Source organism: Populus trichocarpa, chromosome 8 (assembly GCF_000002775.5).
Source record: "Populus trichocarpa isolate Nisqually-1 chromosome 8, P.trichocarpa_v4.1, whole genome shotgun sequence".
NCBI lineage: Eukaryota > Viridiplantae > Streptophyta > Magnoliopsida > Malpighiales > Salicaceae > Populus > Populus trichocarpa.
Window position 1 is genome coordinate 3,570,885 of NC_037292.2, and position 20,003 is coordinate 3,590,887.

General features: G+C 35.9%; 2 protein-coding genes across 6 annotated transcripts; both read left to right on the forward strand.

Annotated features, from left to right (window-relative positions):
- The first annotated feature begins 540 nt into the window (after positions 1 to 540).
- On the forward strand, positions 541 to 5,046 carry LOC7467565 (BTB/POZ and MATH domain-containing protein 3). Its single transcript, XM_002311150.4, has 4 exons — positions 541 to 1,312; positions 2,652 to 3,000; positions 3,252 to 3,528; positions 4,663 to 5,046. The coding sequence occupies exons 1-4, from the start codon at positions 930 to 932 to the stop codon at positions 4,875 to 4,877; spliced, it is 1,224 nt and encodes a 407-aa protein (XP_002311186.2). The 5' UTR covers positions 541 to 929; the 3' UTR covers positions 4,878 to 5,046.
- A 5,949-nt stretch (positions 5,047 to 10,995) lies between these two features.
- On the forward strand, positions 10,996 to 17,313 carry LOC7459331 (ultraviolet-B receptor UVR8). Of its 5 annotated transcripts, XM_024606304.2 has the most exons (12): positions 11,154 to 11,535; positions 12,319 to 12,392; positions 12,499 to 12,583; positions 12,697 to 12,828; positions 12,917 to 13,159; positions 13,332 to 13,574; positions 13,871 to 13,914; positions 15,435 to 15,617; positions 16,040 to 16,130; positions 16,591 to 16,634; positions 16,857 to 17,017; positions 17,126 to 17,313. In XM_024606304.2, exons 1-11 carry the CDS (start codon positions 11,340 to 11,342, stop codon positions 16,977 to 16,979), a joined length of 1,458 nt encoding a protein of 485 aa, XP_024462072.1. In that variant the 5' UTR covers positions 11,154 to 11,339; the 3' UTR covers positions 16,980 to 17,017; positions 17,126 to 17,313. The 5 variants fall into 5 exon arrangements, with proteins under 5 accessions (XP_024462075.1, XP_024462074.1, XP_024462072.1 ...); XM_024606303.2 differs by having other exon boundaries at positions 11,155 to 11,535; positions 16,857 to 17,313; XM_024606305.2 differs by having other exon boundaries at positions 11,156 to 11,535; positions 13,338 to 13,574; positions 16,857 to 17,313.
- The last annotated feature ends 2,690 nt before the right edge of the window (positions 17,314 to 20,003 follow it).

Consider the following 20,003-nt stretch of genomic DNA (forward strand, 5'->3'; position numbering starts at 1 on the left):
GTCCTTCCTTGACTAGTCCTTGTTGATGGCTAATATTCTGCTTGTACAAGTGCATGAAAGCGGGCGAGGGAAGGAATGCTTTTAATTATATATCTTTTTAAAAAACGAGGAAATTAACGTCTTAGAATTTAAATGTATATAGGATTTATATACAAAGAAAGCTATAAAAAAAAATAAAAGGACAACACATCAATTTGGATAGAAATGATAACTTAAAGCAACTAAAAATGGATTTAGTTTCAACGAGATGTTTTTATGGCGTGTTAGGAGTATCTAATGACGTTTGATTACTTATATAGTAGCAACCGATCTAGGCCGCTGGGGCGCTGATCCACACACAAGAAAAGGCTGAGAAAGGAAAAAGGCCCACGGACACGGCCCAATGTCGAAAAGGAATTTATAAATTCCTTTTCAACAAATTTTTTGAGAGTTGAAACTTTGACCCCGCCCCACCCCAGCCGACCAGCACGAAAAAAAAAGAAGACCCGACCACAAATTCAAACTCGCCACGTCTCTCTCTCTCTCTCTATAAATTCCAATCTTTAACAACGGATCCTACATTTCCACCTTTTTCTATTTTCACTCCCTCTCATTAACAGTCCTCCATCGATCGGGCAATCACCTGCTCCTCGGCTAAATTCACCGTTCACCTCTCTCAATTCCCTTCAATTGATTTCCCCTATCTCTCTTCAACACCCCCCCCCCCCCCGTTTCCTTCTCTTCAAATCCTAAAAAAAAAAACAATAACCTAATTTCACCATCAATTAATTCTAGGGTTTGCCCTAACCTTCAACAAACAGCGCAGTTTGTTGAATATCCTACAATTCCACCCTTTAAAGTCCGTATTCTGCTATCAATTGATTCAATTCGCCTGAATTCACGGCTAAAAAGCGTAACTGTATCCATGGTTGCTCTATTTCGATGAAATCATGGACGATTTCAAGGGAGATGTAGATAAGGAGTCGTGTTCGAAGTCAATAAACGAGACGGTGAATGGGTCTCACCAGTTTACGATAAAAGGGTATTCATTAGCGAAAGGAATGGGAGCTGGGAGATGCATACCGAGTGATGTTTTCAACGTGGGTGGTTATGATTGGGCGATTTATTTTTACCCAGATGGGAAAAACCCTGAGGATAGCTCGATGTATGTGTCGGTTTTTATTGCGTTAGCGAGCGAAGGAACGGATGTTAGGGCTTTGTTCGAGTTGACGCTGGTGGATCAGAGTGGGAAAGGGAAGCATAAAGTACATAGTCATTTCGATCGTGCGTTGGAGAGTGGACCTTATTCATTGAAGTACAGAGGCAGCATGTGGTAGTGTTTTCCTTTTTCTAATTTTGTTCGGTTCTGTTTCCTTTGTTTAGGTTGGTTAATCTTGGTTTTCGAAATCTTGGTTTTATTATGTTTTATATATATGATTAAGTATTACTGGATTTTGATTAATGTATCTGTAGTTTGCGGGTTAAAAGATGGGATTTTGGGACTTTTGGCTCGGGAGTTAATGATGTAAAGAGAATAAAAAAAAATTATGCCTGTCGATATGAGCTTGTTTTAGGTAGTGCGAATAAGATACTCCCCAAGCTTGATGGATGGTAGATGAAAGTTTGGATCTTATGCTTGCATAGTTGATCTAATCAGTAATTTTGTTTCTATCAGATACTGCTATGTGTTTGAACGTGGTGCCAGTGTAGGAATGTGGGATGCTAGTCATAGCATGTTGTGTACTATGATATTGTGTGTTAGTAAATGACTGCTGCTATTGCAAAATGACAGCTCTGCTTAATGAAAAATAGCATGCAATAGTGCTGCCGTTACTGTTGTGGCCGAGGTTAGAATTATGAAAGATCTGATGTCCAATTACATATGGTATTAATCTTTTTGTCCTTCAAACAGGTGGCATATGATTCCTCCTCTCAAAAGCAAAATCGAATTATGAAAGATTTTGTTGCGGCCAATAGCAGTCAGAGTCAAGATAGAATATATTGTTCATTTCCTTGTAGCTCTTTTGTTGTTCTCCTTGACAGATCCCAATTAATCTATAATAACATGCACTGGAAATTAAGATCCTAAGTTCTAAGAAAAAAGAACCTATATCTCCCATACCTAGAAGGTTTACACATGGACAGACGAAGAATAATACATTACTATAACTGAAAACATCCAGAAGTGCTACCTTACAAATTCGCATACCTCTCACTATTAAGCTAAATGCCAAGATTCCCACTTGCACATGCAGATGCCTATAGCTTTGAAACTTAACCTGCAAGTGGTTTGGAATTTTACTTTGGGCATTGCAATTGTACATTGTTGAGTGAGAAGATGAGTTTTGGCCTTCAATGTATTGCATTCCTCAAACCTGCATATTGATCCATGCCTGTGACACTGGGATTGTGGAGATATCCATGTGGTGTTACTCTGTGTTGGTTTCTTGTAATTTCAGTAGTTTTGGAGGTTAATTAGAATTATTTTCATTATGTTTTTATAAAATTTGATTGCTTGCTTTTAGTGCCTGTAAATGTCATATAGAAGTTTAATCAGTGCACTCTCATCTCTTCTTTGTCCTTTTCTTTTGGGGAGTCGGGCGGTATTGGGCTGGGAGTGCATCAAACAACTTCTCAATATTTTCACTCATGACACTTTGTTTGCATTTCAGGGGTTACAAACGTTTCTTCCGAAGGACAACCTTGGAAACTTCTGATTATCTGAAGGATGACTGCCTTATCATGAACTGCACTGTTGGAGTTGTCAGAACTCGTCTTGAAGGACCAAAACAGTACTCCATTTCAGTTCCACCTTCAGACATGGGTTGGGGTTTTAAAGAACTACTGGAGTCTGAATCTGGTTGTGACATAGATTTCCAGGTTGGTGATGAAACGTTTAGAGCTCATAAGCTGATCCTTGCTGCTCGTTCACCTGTTTTCAGAGCTCAATTTTTTGGACTTGTCGGGGATCCTAACATGGATAAAGTAGTAGTGAAGGATGTTGATCCCCTGATATTCAAGGTAAGGATCCTGTCCTAATTCCTATCTATCACCATTTGAAGAAAGAGAATAGGATGCATTTTTATGTGTCTAGAGAAAAGGATAACTCGCTTTTTTTCCTGTTAAATTCACCATATCGAAATATTGCATTCTAGACCTTTGTTATTATTCCCCAACTTTGAATTTATTCTTTATGCAAATTTCTTGAACACTGTTATGGTCACTTGTTTAAAAGTAGCAGGTATGACTTGATTGGGCTCCTGTGTTTTCAGGCAATGCTTCTGTTTATATACACAGACAAACTTCCTGATGCACATGAAATAACTGGCTCGACATCAATGTGCACATCCACCAATATGGTGCAGCATCTGTTGGCTGTCTCTGACCTTTACAATTTAGATCGATTGAAATTGTTATGTGAAGCAAAGTTGTGTGAGGAACTCAGTGCCGAGAATGTGGCAACAACACTGGCATTGGCTGAGCAGCATCAGTGCATGCAACTGAAGGCCATCTGTTTGAAATTTGCAGCAAATCCAGCGAACTTGGGAGGTGCGTGTTGTTTGTAGGTTATGAGTGGTGCAAATTCAAATTGTATCAGTTTTATGGTTTTGCGTCTTATCTGGATAAAAATACAAAGATTTTCATTATCTAAAATTTTAAGATGCTTAGCACCCCAGAAATAGAGCACCTTGAAAGTTTTAAATGTTTGTGATGTTTGCTCCTTGAAATAGAAATATGTTTAGTTGCATCATGCTTAGATCTTAACAATGCAACTGCATCATTGCAATGCCTTTACGTGAAAAGTAACTTGTACATGATTTCTTTTTCCTCCTTTATGTCTAAATTGACCCGGGCATTCCATTTCTGAGAGCCTTGATGCAATTATTGGTGGATAATTTCTTTAGGGTGCATATGCTTGTGTATGTGTTTTCCTCTAGATGATATTTTTAGATGCTTTATTTTCTCTATTGATTGAAATACTAGTTGAATCCTGGAAGTTCCATATATCATATATCATTTCATTATATAATGCAGTGCATGCTTGAGATAAAATAGCAGGGCTATCTGAGATTATAGGAGTTTTATCATATGGCTGAACAGAGATTGGTCAGTTTTTTTATTTTCTTTTTAGCATCAGGTATACTAAAACTGTCCACGTCAACCATTTCTTTTCATTGAATTTTATGTTCTAAATGCCCAGGGAGATGCATTAGAGCATCATTGTTTTGGAGGATTTTGTTTTTGCATGGTTGGGTGTGGAAAATATGTAATTACTCAGTTTTCTGGTCTGGACAGAATTGCTTGGCCAAAGTTTTGCCACAGTTGGAAGCATATGTTCATGACAGTTCTTGCTGTGTGACAAGAAAAAACAAGAAGAATGTATGACAAGAACATTATAAGTCGTTGGATTGATAGAATCCACCAATAACTTCCACGTTGATCATGTTGGATGGCTCACAGTTTTCCTTTTAATCTAAGTCATTCTGTCTTATGAAAGAGCACTACCCAAACAGTATACCATTCCAAAAAAGGAACCCTTTTGCTATTAATTTATTACATTCTTACTCGAGTGCATTTGCCCATAAAGCAGGAATGAAATCGATCATTTTATCTTATTGGTTTCTCATTTGCACATTTCTATGTTTTGCTGAAAATTTTATCTTCATTGTTTCTTTTCTGCAGCGGTAATGCAGTCAGAAGGGTTCCGACACTTGGAGGAGAGCTGCCCTTCAATGTTATGTGAGTTGCTGAAGACACTTGCTTCTGGAGATGAGAACTCAAGTCTTCTGTCAGGTAGGAAGAGGAGTGGCAGCAGTTTACTTGGGGTTGATCTAGCGGATGGGGCTCCAGCAGAATCAGCAAATCCCAATGGCAGGCGTTTGAGGAGGCGGTTTTAGATGTAGATAGTTGCTTGCAAATTGTAATTCTGTCCTCCTCTATGGAATGTGATCTAGCGATAGTGTGACTGACATCGAAATTTCGTCCTGATTCCTGTATGGTGTATGATCAAAAGTGTTGGTAGTTGCAAGTTTTGCTAGAAAATGTTTGTTGGTTTTGTTTTTACAACGTGTTCTTTTCTCTCTCTCTCTCCCCTTTAAGACAGATGACCAGATTATCGCCCTCCTAGAGCCCTTGAGCTTGCCCCTTGTCTTGGATCTATTTTAACTAGGAACTGGTCTCTTACTTGCTGCCTAGCTTGGCTACTTCTGTAAAACCACACCTTTTGTTCGTCCTTTATGCTGTCATGACTGCTGGAAAGCTTTCGATGGATGATAGTCAGTGAAAAAATGGGAAAGATAAAAGAAAAATAAAATAAAAAACCAACTGCCCATCGTGGCAGGCATCCAGTCCTTTTTTTCTTTCTTCTCTTGGAATAATTTACTTACAGTATATACTAAAAGGAAAACAGAAAAAATACAGCAAGTTCTGCTGGTATACTGTTTTTCTGGCATTAGCTACTTTTTAAAATTTATCATTTAATATATTTTTTAATTAATTATATTAAGTTTTATGATACTAGAAAATGCATTTCGACATCTTCCTTTGCATTAACTTGAATTCTATTTGCAGCGAAGTCCGAGTACACTGGCAAGTTAATTGGTATTTTCTATTTTATCTTCTTCTTGAACTTTCAACCCCTCGCTCATGGGTTAATTTCCTGCTACTCCGGATTTTCTTGTTTCCAAAAAACAACATTTGTTTTATTTTTTTAGCCGGTCGGGGGGGCTCTAATCTATACAGCTAAAAGAAATATACAATTTTGGAGGATGGCAGCGAATATAGAATCCCAGGGTGTTTCTTCGTTTTTGTCGTTGATTCTTTTTTCAGTCACACTCTCAAACTTTATTTCTTTGCATTTCATACTCGAAAAATATACTGTCAATGTTTTTACATGTCAGGTTCGACTCGCTTTGCATGCTCTCAGGAGTTTAAGAATATTTTAATATTAAATTAAAGATGATATTACAACATAGAATTGTAAGTTTTAGTTTAAAATAAAATAATTAAAGAAATAAGTACTGAAATTATCACAAACAAAGACAAGTTATCTCATTTACTTCGTTCAAGGGGCATGAAAAAGTTTGATTTCGATCGTTTTAGGTTTCTATTTTTTAATCATAAACTTCAATTTAATTATATTTTAGCCCTGAATATTAAGAGATACAAGACAAAATTGATATAAAAAAAAAAAAAGGAGAGAGGCAAGAGATGGTGTTCGATTGACAATATTTTGACAATAAAAGGCTCGAGGGAGTTGAATAAAGTTAAGTCATGGCCTAAACTGTTTTTTTTTTTTTTGTTCGTTTAATTTTCTAATTTTTGATTGATTAAATGATGTTTTAGGATTAAAAGTGAATTTATTAAAGTTTTTCAGATGTTTTAAAGTAAAAACAAAATGAAAACTAGCCTTTTAGGGTTCAAAAACTTTATTTATTTATTTGTTAATAGGTAGTGACAGAAAATATTCTCCAGCAAACGACAGGTCATCAACGACGGATAATATGTAGTTTGTTAAAGAAAAAACAGAATAAACATCATGTCATCTACTCTTTTGAACAAATAACTAAATAAATAAAATAAGTGCATAGCCCGCCCTTTTGAGTCCAAGAGCGTCCATGCTTTTTCATCATTGGCTAGGTACGCAATAATTAAGATAAGATATTTGTAATTATTTAGGTGATGGTCTAGTGGTAAAAGTTTGGGATCAAAAAAGTTTACTTTTTCTGTGGTCTCAGGTTCGAGTCCTGTGGTTGCTTATATGATAGCCACTAAAGGTTTACATGGTCGTTAACTTCAGGGCCCGTGGAATTAGTCAAGGTACATACAAACTGACCCGAACATCCACGTTAAACTAAAAAAAAAAATTCCGTGATGTTGAACAATGCTCAAAACCACGGCAAGGAGATGAATCTCTTGGATTTTCATGATCAGGTCGTAAAGAAGCACCAATTGCAAATTCTCTCTTGCAAGCCGAGTCACGTCACGTCTCACAGGTAATTAACCCGTACTCAGCAAGGAGCCTATCAGGCAGCCACGCAGGCATGTCTTGCTGGTCTTTCTTGGCGTATCTGGGGCGTGAAGTGACATTCGGAAGAAGCTAGCACCGTCAACACAATTATATTTTCTTGCTGTCATGTTTGTTTTTATATTTAAAAAATATTTTTTAAAAAATTAAATTTTTTATTTAAAATTAATATTTTTTCAATGTTTTCGTATCATTTTAATATGCTGATATCAAAAATAATTTAAAAAATAAAAAAAATATACTATTTTAATACATTTTTAAATAAAAAATATTTAAAAAAACAATCGCAATCATAATCACACTTGTAATCATTTCTTTGGACCCAGAATTATCAATTTAATTTCACTGTCTGGGCTGTTTTTATTTTTATGTATCAGTTTTTTTGTAGAAGAGTTCATTTGTTGGACAGATCCCAGATTCCCAGGTATTTTGTGGGTCTCCAGAACGTGCATGTGGTTTTCATTCTAACTTTGATGCATCACCAAGTCATCAGTGATGTAAATAATGGGGTTTTTACTTTACAACTGGTGCGATTTAATATAAGAATTATTATTATTATTATTATTATTATTTTGTAAGATCGAGGAACGTCAAATGAACGGAAGTTGTTGCTTCAAGGAGAAAGAGGAGTTCAATAAAAATAAATTAAGTTAATTAGAATCAATAAGATGAAAAGCTTCCGCTGCAAATCAAATAATTAAAAAAAAAAGCGTTAAAAAAAGTTGTGTTTGCTTTGGAAAATAGTCGGTCCCAAATAAATAAACTGCTTTTGTTTTCTATTTATACAAGGTTAACGAATAGAAAAAAAGTTGAGAATCCTAGGCATTCGATTGGTTGATAATATGCCATGTTGCGATCTCTCTCGAATGTGCAGCGATTACAATCTATGGGTACACAGTGTCAACAAAATCAATTTAACTTCAAAATTTAAGTAGCAAAGTAAGGTGTAAAGTATAATTTTTCATTAATTTTCAATATATTTTTTAAGTAAAAATTCTTTAAATTTTAAACTTTCAGAAGTATACTATTTTATAATTAATTTTGATAAAATAAATGAAGGTGGTGAGATTCAAACTCGTGACCATTTGATCATAAAAGGCTTTAATACATTATTAAAAAAATCAATTCATTCTAAAAACTTAAGTTGTCAGGTGAGATTTTAAAATATGATTTATATTATTTTCTAACACACTCCTTTCATGTGAGAGTCTTTGAGTTTAAAATTTACACAAACTTATACCACCTTGTACTTAATTTTTATCAAATAAATGAGGATGATAATATTCAAACTCGTGACCACTGGTCATCAAGGCTCTGGTATCGTGTTAAAAAATCAATTTAATTTAAAATTTAAATTATTATGTGAGATTTTAAGATATAATTTATATTATTCTCTATCATGTATAAAATCCAAGGATAATGCTTGCTTTTCATAATATTTTTTTATTTTTTAATACCAATTCATATAAAAAAAACATTATTTTTAAAATACCATTGAAATACAATTCCAAATGCCTCCAAATCTTGACCACTCAAGTCTTGCCCGACACGGAGCTGGTCTTCTCATGTTATCTCGACACGGAGCTGATCTATTCTCATCTTACCACGTGCAGTGGCCGCTTATCTTGCGCGCGCGCGCATATATATATATGTTTAAAATAGTTTTAGAATGGATTTTCATTCTTTTTAAAAGAGTGAAGAAAGGAAGACATTTCTTCTTTTTTTTCTTCAATTATTTCTATCTCTTATATTCTAAAATAATAATTAAAAGATATCCAAAATTATCAACTTTCCTCTTCATGGAGTGTCCAAAACCAGAACTTACTATAACAAACATGCGACTGTTATAGGGCCTTTACCAACTCAGGACGTAACCACGGAGTCGGCCCAAAATATGAATCTTGTCGAGGTCACCAACTGTAAACTGAATAAACTTCCGTTCACTAATTTTTGGGCGGGGTATAAAGTACGGATCCGTAAAACCACATTCTAGGTCTGTGGACTGCAAAAACACTTGCACTTTGGGCCTCGCGAAACCACAAAATCGGTGGCCCCAGATTGTCAAAGTAGGACCCTCTAATAATACGTGCCTGTCTCTTTAATCATTTGATGGGCTCACTTGTGTATATGGTGATCAATCCTGTGGCTACGAAAGCATCATCCATGATTGTAGAGTCCCCAAGCATCATCCATGACTGCTGATAGGGTTAGCTAATTTGGACAACTAATTGCGTGGCTCAGCTGAGAGGTCCAATCATTGTGAGAAAAGGGCCCATGACTGAGTGGTGAATTATATATTTGCAGGCCCAACAGGGTGACATCCTGGGCCTTAGAGAAGAGGTGGGAAGTTCTGCAACACAGATGAACATCCAATAATTTGTAACTTCCCTGGACCAAATAATTTCAGCACCTGTAGGTTAACTGGATTGCATGAACATACAATAATTTGTAAGCAAGGATGTGCAATAGCCTACATGGACCGAGAAAATAAAAATAACGAGTTATTCTTTAATCTGTAATCTCATTTCAAATCATATATCAATTTAATCCGGAATCAGATGCGCCCCCCCTATAAACGTATGCTTCACATATGTTATTATTTTTTTTATTAATATGACTATCTGAATTAGCTTGTATGCATCTCAACTAATCTTACGGGTCTTAAAATTAACGATTATGAAAGTCTTAAATGGCCCTGAAAAAACTCAAATGAAAAACAAACTTAAAACTTTACCAATTAAATTTTATATGTTTAGAAAGTGATAGTTGGAAGACAAAGGTCAGTTATGGAATTGAACGAATCCCACGAATTAGGTGGTTGATCTCCTACGTGCTGTGTCGAGTAGGTGTAATAGTCTCGCATGCAGACAACAATTGTTCAACACCAAAGCATGCAATGCTTTCCTTTTCTGGGTTTTGTTGGTAAAGTGTATTTAAGGAACACCGTTCGAATTGATGCATTGACAGCTTAGTGAAGAAAAAAAATCACAACTTTCGTCTGAATTAAAATAAAAAATTAATGGAAAAGTAAAAAGTAAACCACTTTTTAACACCTAATTAAAGCAAGCTCAAACATACCAACGCAAGGGAACACACGAACACATGTCGGTGGTTGATGTCCCGCTCTCTCAACTGCTGGGTTACAATCATTCGACAAGGTCGTCAAGCTTGTGATATTATAAGCTCGGTGATGGGTCCATTTGCTTGTCTGGGAAATGTCGGCCTCATGTTGTTGGAAATTCCTGTAATTCTTCCAGCTCTTCTTGTTTTTTATTCCGTGTTTATGTTTGAGAGTAAAAAAACTCGAATATGTAGTGCACTTGGAAATAGAATTGATGAGACAAGACACGCACCTCTCTTCTGTAAAGAAACTACACGAATGTTCACCATTACACGTGTCAATGCTGAACTTAGCTTCTTCTTCTTCTTCTTCTTCTTCTTTTTTCCATCCCATGTATAATGTTATGCTTTCCCCCTCTAATTAACTACACAGGAATCTATAAACAGCATGGATGGAAATGATTTCATTTAAAAAATTATAATATTTTTTTATTTGAAAATATATTAAAATAATTTTTTTATTTTTAAAAATTATTCTTAACATCAAAATAATTAAAAGATATAAAAAAAATTATTTTAATAATTTATTCTTTAAAATTTTCATGAAACTAATGGAATTACATGTAACCTTTTGCCGTTTAACGATGTAAAAAACAATTACATAAAAGATAGATAAACACAAAAAGAAAATAAAGATATATACAATCACCAAAAGAAAATGATAACAATTCTTGTATAAAATAGTATTTTTTTAATCTGCCTTTTCCTTTTCTCTCCCGACAAATGACATGGCATGCCCTTTTCCAAACACCCATCACTAGTAACCCGACCCGTGTAAGGTTTGACTCCTCATAGGCAGCAAGCACGTGTCACACGTTAACAACTACTTCACGCCATCTCTTAGTATGTTTTTTTCAATTAAGAGGCCCGACTTTCCAGAAACTTCTGAGAACTCCTGGCTAGAATTAACTGATTAATCTAGCGGCTCATATATAGCCACGTGTTCATTGAACCCACGCGAGCATCCTAGGTGGCACCTTCTATTTTCTTGAAAATGATACGCCCCTTTTATTGCCACCATTTCTACACTCTCCATTACTTGCCAAAAAAAACACGCACAAAACCCCAAAATTTCGTCCCAAAATAAATAAAAAATAAGAAAAACTAAAAGGAAAAACAGTAGCGAGTATTGGAAAAAACAATTTCCAATAAAATTTTCCGCGAGTATTGATATATCTTTCATTTCCTTCTACATATAAAAATATAATAAACAATGAATGGGGAGCGAAAGGAAGAGGGGGTGGTGAACATGGATGTGCATAATGAGAAATTGGTGTATATGTGGGGATATTTACCTGGTGCTTTGCCACAAAGGTCACCGATTTTGTCTCCCCTTGCTGTTAGGTCTACTGTGTACGCTTGGAAGGACGTCTGTGGCGGCGGTTGCGGTTTTGCCATGGCCATTTCTGGTGATTTTTCTTTTAAATCTCTTTCAATTTTCTTTATTTTTTTTCTTGGGTGGTTCAGAGGTCATATACGGGAATGGCATTAACTTGGGTTATGATGGAAAAATGGAGGGTTTTCCAGTACATTTGATTTTCATTCTGTTTGGTTGCCGAGAAAATGTGGGAAAGGGAGAGAAAGTGAGGATTTTGTTTTTTTCGTTTGTTTTTATTCTACTTTGGTACTGGTGACGAGCTTAACTGGGCTAAAATGGGAATAATGAAGGTATTCAAGTGAGGTTTTTTACTTTGATCGGTCCAAATCCTCATTTTTGCATTTCTATTATTTAATTTTGTCTCAATTTGCTTTTTAGACAATTTCAAGTTTAAATTAAGTTGCTTCTGACATTTAATTTCAGGGGATCAATTTTCTTTTTAATTTCAGTTTTCAATGCAACAGTATTCACTTTTCACATTAAAGAAAGGAAAATTAGCTTTTCTTGGATGCAAGCCATCTTTTTGTTTGCCCCCTTTCTTATGTCAACATTTTGACTATGATTAGACGCTAGAATTGTTTTCTTGCTGTAATTTGCATTCAATTGTCATTTGAAGCACCTTTCATTTCTGTTTGGCCCCTTCTTGCTTTCCTCTTAATCGAAGCTTGAGATAATGCTTATAATACGATTTATGGATGCGCATAAACTTTTACTTTTTCTTGCTTCCCTTCGAAACTAATATAAGCATCATTTCATTCCATTCAATTGATTTAGAAAATAGTAGTGTTTTTACTCATGGTTGTTGTTTAATCAGAGTCTGGAAAGCTCATTACATGGGGTTCAACAGATGATCTAGGTCAAAGCTATGTCACATCCGGGAAGCATGGGGTAGTGCTGCACCATAAAACACTTCAACTTCATTCCGTATGTGTTGATTAATTTTACATGTTTTAGAACTGACAAACAAGGTTTTTTTTTCTTTTTCTTGTTTAAGGAAACTCCCGAGGCTTTCCCTCTCCCAACAGAGGCTTCCATTGTAAAAGCTGCAGCTGGCTGGGCACATTGTGTAGCAGCTACAGGTAAATAACTGTACGCTAGGGCACTGTTGAAGTCTTGCTTTGATAAATAATTCATTATGCATCATATTACGTTGCCTAAAATGACTAAGCTTTTTTTGACTTCTCAAGTACAGGCAATGGAGAAGTCTATACATGGGGATGGAAAGAATGTATTCCCTCAGGGAAAGTCTTTAGTGATCCATCAGGGGCGGGAGGAATGGAGAAGGATGTGTTTGAAAGGCAGAATCTTTTTTTTACAGAGCAAGGTACTTTCCATATGGCTACCTTTTCAAACACAGTGCACCAAGTAATTTACTCTTAGTAGGCTAATGTGTGAATGGTGATCATTTGCAGGCAGCCCTCGCTCTCAAGGTCCGAGGTCCAGTGGTGGAAGTGGAACTTTGTCTGGACTTGATGGTAGAGGAAGTAAAGATGAAAGTACAAAGAGGCGGAGAATATCATCAGCAAAACAAGCAGCTGAAAGCTCATCCACTGGAGATGAAACACCCTCAGCTTTCCCATGCCTAGTAACACTTAACCCTGGAGTGAGGATTGTCACTGTTTCTGCTGGCGGGCGCCACACTTTAACATTGTCAGGTAAGTCCTCACCTGGGATGGTGCTGTGCTGACTCAGTATTTTCATGTGTAGTTCTCTATTCAAGGAAATCATGGTAACAAAATTATAGGCAGTATGAAGCCTGAAGCCATGGAAGATATTTTATGTAAAGAAACTAAGCAAGACATTTGATGTATCCTAATTTTCCTGAAGTTTCAGATATAGGACAGGTGTGGGGTTGGGGCTATGGTGGCGAAGGGCAGCTTGGTTTGGGCTCCCGAATACGGATGGTGTCCTCTCCTCATCCCATACCTTGCATTGACTCTTCTTATGGAAAAGAGAGAGATGCAGTGCTTTCTCGAGGGGGCATGACTTCAGAGGGACAGGGTTTTAGAGTTCCTGGAACTTATGTTAAAGGGATCGCTTGTGGAGGTCGACACAGTGCAGTAATTACAGGTACGATTGAATGATGATGTTCTTTTTTGATGATCGTACTGCTATGTTGAATCTGTTATGCAATGAACAAGCAACATGCTTTAGGAGCATTTGAGCCCTGCAGTTGGTTTACTTGTATCTGGATGTGCAACAACAAGATTTATGACCTAGACTGCAAGTTTTGAATTCTGGCCACGGCATGAGTTGACCGCATGATCAATGCATACCTGTTTTCCCTTTGTTGTTTTCCTTTTTATTGTGTGTTTTATGACCTTCACGTGTATTAATTGATACTTTTGGCATCAAACTTATTACAGATGCTGGAGCATTACTTACTTTTGGCTGGGGACTTTATGGACAGGTACTTTGGTCTGGTAGATGCTTGGCAGTCAATGAGTCTCTCCTGGGGTTTTCTATTTTCTGAAAGTAAATTTTTTTTGTTGTGTGACCTGTTCCGTGCTTTTTTATTTGAAAAATGTATTTTTCATTATTCATACGTTACTTAGCTATGTGTTTCAGCGAATATGGACTTGATCTGACTGTTTATTTGAATTTGGTTCTTGCAAAGAAATAGCATCAGTAAATAATATTTTGAAAAAACACAAATCATTAGTTGCTTGTCTTTTGTTTGTGCAAGTCTCGATTAGGTGAACTCTTGTGGATTAAGTCCTGATTGGTTGAACTCTTATGCATCTGTTTTAACCACTCGAATATTAAATGTTGGGTCTGTTTCTTGACTGTCGAACCTCATTTGGATGACTTACTTTCTAACATCTTGGCCAGTAAAAAGTGATTTTGATGCCATGAGAATTGGCCTACATTTGTTATTACTGCTTATGATGCAATCTCTTCCTTGCGTGGGACACGCCCCTTATGAGCAACTGCAGAAACATTTTGTGAAGTTGCCATACTTATGAAATAGCACCACTAAAGGAAAGAGTGGATGCACATCCGATTAAACTTTTCTATTTCGAGAATAACTCAAAATTTCATCATCAGTGATGCACCTTTGAATATCTAGGAGGTTCACTACTTTCAGCAGATTTTTCTTTGAAGTCCTTACGATAATAAAATCATCAGACTTTAAGGTTCACTGTTTTCAGCAGTTTCTTCTTTGAAGTCCTCACATTATAAAAATCGTCAGACTTTAAGAATCATCATGGAAGTATTTGAGTGAATTCTACGCCAATTTTACTGCAATAAAATTGTCAATCCTTACATTATTTATTACCATTCATCCATGTTTACTTGCTATAGTTTAAGCTATTATGCTTTCAGAACCTTCGTGCTTTGTATAAGTTTTAGTTCTTGCACATTGGTTGCAAATCAAACTTGAAAGTATCCCCTCAATTACAAGTAAAGAATTCATGTCTTGAAGCAATGAAGGTACATGTTTATGGTGGATATAATTATTCATTTCTTGATAGTGTAGTTGATTGCAAAGTTGCAGTGGATTTAAATTGCCAACTGTTTTCCCCAATCTTGAATTATTAAATCCTATAGTGTTTCTGCCCATTCGGTTTCTAGATTCTGAAGTTCATTGGTTGTGCCTTCAAGATTGTGTAACTAAAGGTTCCTGGAGCATTTTTTGTTAAACCATGCTTTTCTTCTTAAACTAGCAGTTCAAAAGTTTAATCTGGGGGTGACAGTTTCCAGCATTACCATTCTTCAGTATTGACATGTAGGTAATGTAGATAACGGTGGAGAAAAAGAAATGTAGATGTTGAAAATGAGGTCCACTCGAACAAGGGATTATCTATTTACTCTTTCTCTTTCTAATGCTTATATACTTATATTTTTCTTGTGATTAATTTTATTGCTGCGTGCTTTGGCTTATCATGGTTAAAGGAATAAAATCTGTTGTTATATTGTTTTTTCAAGTGTGGTCAAGGAAGCACAGATGATGAGTTAAGCCCTACTTGTGTATCTTCCTTGCTGGGAATTAGGATAGAGGGAGTTGCCGCAGGGCTATGGCATACAGTCTGTGTTTCTGCTGATGGTGATGTCTACACATTTGGTGGGAACCAGTTTGGACAGTTGGGAACTGGTGGTGACCAAGCAGAGGTACATTACAAATTATAACTGGGTTGCTCAAGTTTCCTCTTTCCCTTGACTGCAGGATAGTAAATGGAAATACTGATTTTTGGATATGATAAAGACGGTGTGCATATAATAAGATCTCAAAGGAAGACTAATTCGATTGCATTTAGCATTTCATCAACAAATTACGGAAAAATGTGTTGCTTAAAAAGAAAAGGTTATTAATTATTCTTCATCGCCAATATAATACTGGGGTGTGTAGATTCTAGAGTTTCGAAATTTCATTTGGGCACTGAAAGATCTAAGCACTGGTACTGCACTATATCTTAATCATCATCATTGTCACTGACTACTGACACCTCAAACATAGCTACTATGTTAGCCAATGTTTTTATCTTGAAGAATGTTCTGTGGTTAACTTTACAATTTATTGAATTTTAAATCAGACTCTTCCCAGACTCTTGGAAGCTCCGAGCTTGGAAAATATACATGCAAAAACTATTTCTTGTGGGGCTCGCCACAGTACTATAATTTCAGGTTTGTGGCTATTTTTAGGCCTCCTCATCTCCCTGTTTGGTGTTGGCAACAGACTGACATTTAATGTTTTGGTTGGGTGAAACAAAAATGTGAATGCTTATCTAAATCCTAAAAACGTAAATGTGATGACTGCATGGAGAAATAAAAGGACCACTTTGAAAGGGATAAACATATAGCCAATGTAAAACATAGGTTTTTAGCATAATAAATAACTGATCAGGAACCAGACCAGTTAAAAGATTGTTTAGTGGTGAATGAGATGTTGCAATCATTGATGTATGTAAAAGATAGCGCAAATATGTGTTAAATACAACTATTTAATAAGTATATATTCACCATTCTGTTAAGTACTATTACAATACTTTTTAGACTTGTGACCCATATGCATGTTCTTAGAATTACGTTGGATGTGTATACTACATAACTATGAAGCCTGACTCTCTGCTTTTGTTTCTCGAAGAGGATGGAAAAGTGTTCTGTTGGGGCTGGAACAAGTATGGCCAGGTACTTATACTTAATCCCAATCAATCATCTAATTTGCGAGCATCTGGAATGACATTGGAATACATTCATTTCTGTGATTCATATCAAGCTAAATAAGCCTCCGTTGTTGTTTATAATGTTTACCATGCACTATAATTGATATGGAATTCAGGTTCGCATCATTATGTTCCAATGTTTATGTCTGCCAATTTAAGGACGTATGATTTTGTTAATGTGAAACAGCTTGGCTTGGGTGATGTGATTGACCGCAATGTTCCTTCTCAAGTTACCATTGATGGCTGTGTCCCTAAAAATGTAGCATGTGGCTGGTGGCATACCCTACTTCTGGCCGAGTCACCTACCTGAGTATCTGACTCTGCCTAGCCTCGGCACAGTTTTGTTAGGTAAAAAGTGTTTTCAGACCGCTGACATATCATTAAGATCCATGTATAGCTACTTGCAGTAGCTTGTATGCTTACACACGTGCTCGTCCTCATTCTTTCGTGGCTCAGGTGCACCACAGATAGTTCCATCTTTTAAAACTATTACAGTGATACAACGCTTTCAAGATGTAAAACATGATCTAGCTAGGTCCGTTGTGTATATTTTATTTAGTACCATTTGAACATTATACTGTACTCAATGTCATGAAAAGACAAGTATTGTTGTGTATAAAGTGTTATGGAGTCTGTTAACTTAATGCAAGCTTGCTATTGTGCTTAGCTCATGTCATGTTTTCAAACCGCGCTTGAGGAAAGCGAAAAGAAGTGCTGTTTTGGATACCCAAAAATGAACGAGTTGCAGCATTTCATTTTCTGGTGATCGCAAGTGGGTTGTGACCTCAGATTTTTCATGAATTTGCTCGTGATTGTGCCATCGAGGGTTACTTTTCTTAGAAGAGTCTCAGTTTGCATTTTCTCTTTGAGATGTGCAATCTGAACATGGACACCAAGCTTGAAAAAGTTTCCATGGGGATGGAGACTGATGAAACGTTCAATTTATAAGCTTTTCCTTACCTCCTAAAAATACAAAACCAATTTAAATAGGAAGCTTTAAGATGTTGTTGCCTCATTGGGTGTTTGAGAATGTAATTGTTGTTTCTTTTCAAATAACTTTTCGTGTTAAAATGTATCAAAATGATTTTTTTTTATTTTTTTAAAAATCATTTTTGAGATTAGCACGTCAAAACGATCTAAAACATACAAAAAAATTTTAATTTTTTGCAAAAAAAAAATAAAATTTTTTGAGAACGCGGTTTGCACCGCGTTCCCAAACAAACAAGGGATATTCAAATTACAATTTTTTCCTTGTATGGTAAAGAAATTTGGGCTCACAATCTTAGGATGAAGGTCACACATGTATAAATCCTGATCAGGAACAAAAAGGATTTTAATATATTCATGAAATGTAAGGTTTTAATTTGGTCTCATAAATTCTTGTCCACCACACTTTGTAGGGCTCAAATTATAAACTTCGTATCTGAGAATCTTGGTGATAGTTTAAAGGTCAAAACCAACTAGCGTGTTCTTGGATAAAATGTCAATGGCGTCCTGCTGAATCCGGGGGCGTTCTTTTCACGGGAAGAATATTAATGTCTAAGAATATGGTTTCTTCTTAGTATTTCAGTGTTCACCACCTACTTCGAAGCTTCTTGTCCATCCTTATCTGGCTCAACGCATACAATAATTGTCCGGCAAGGTTTGTTGGCAAATAGCAGCTGCTGACATTATGGCTATTATTTGAAGACGACTTTGAAGTCTCCTGGATGAGCCTGGCAGCCTGCATAGCATTGATGTGTCAAGTTTCAGTTGTGGGGTCCTTTCCTTTCTGTATATTTAAGCAAAGTCAAAATTCAAAACTATCTATGGCAACATTTTCTGCAGGAATGTGCTAAAAAATTCCCATATTAGTGTGGTCAGCTGACGAGGTTTGCTCGCTGCTGCTACTCTCCTTCTTTTAAGGTTTTTCTTTTTTTGGGTCATGAAGGACGGGGGAGCCGGGTAGAGAGTTAAGGGCACGCTTAAACCTAATTTTACATCTTAATCCTAAAATCTGAAAATATTTTAATTATATCCTTGAAATTAAAAATCATTTCTTACTAAATTTGTATTCAATCTAATTGCTTTGCTAACAAAGAAACGAGAGATAAAGGTCAATATATCCCAACTGAAAGGCTTCAATGAACTCCATCCCTCCCACTCTCCTCGTTCATTTTTCCTCTAATCCGCACTAGCAAACACACAGATGCACATTACCAGGGAGTTCCAAGGGATTATTTCCCTCCTCGTGAGCCTTTGAAGTAGAGCCAGCTCCTACATGATTAGAAGAAAAAACTTGAAAAAAAATGGTGATAGAAAACAATGAATCAAACTCAAACAGCCTTCGATAATACATGTGTATTGAGTCCCTTTACTATCTATTATATCTACAATTGACCCTCCATTTATATCCATCTGGGACGTCATGTCCAGGTAAGAGCTAGAGTGTCAAATTTGTTAATCAATGGATGGAACCTCACAAAATTTAATTGTGGAAGGTGAATTCCGAGCTTTTTTAATTGAGGTATCAATTCTCAAATGACTCGACGTTAGAAGAGATCCGACTCATTTAAACTCTTTTATTTATGTGACGCAATTTACTCTTTGCCTCAACTAAAAAATTGAAAGTATTTAATTATTTATTTTTTTAATTAATCAGCACACCATATTTCTACATAAAAATTATAAACTACCATAATATCAAATTACAACAATGTCAAACACGTAATTAGCCACTAGTTGTTCTAAAACATTTCCTAGTTGGATCTGACCTGTAAATATTTATTTTTTTATTTATGGCAACAGTAGCTATAGGGTTATGAGCTGGTAAGGTATGTTATGGGATATGAATAGAGTACTTCTTGCAGGGAGATTAGAAGTGGGCTTTACCTAAGATGCCAGTCAAAGTCAAAGCAGAATTCAACTAGTAAAATGAACTTGAAAGTAGTGGCAGAGTCGGGAATTTATTTTAGGCGGGGCTAAGACTATAAAATTTTCTTCTAGAGGGCCAAGATTATTCATCCTGCATAAACTATTTATTTCTTATATGCTGGAAATATTTTACAATACCTTGAGATAAAACGATTGTCGAAGATAGGGGGACCAAATAGCAATCCGTTTTGGGTTTACTCATGAAGTTATTGGAAAACCGAATTCTGAAAACCAAGATATTCAATTTGGTTTTTCAGTTTTCAATTTATTTTTCAATTATTTTACGAGAACATGAATTGCAAGGGAGAAAAAAGAACTTCCGTAGTTTGTTTTACTTAGCTTTTTAATTATTTTAATTTATCGAGTTTTCAATCAAATAATTTGAAAACAGACGAATCAAGTTATGGAAGTTCGGTTTAGT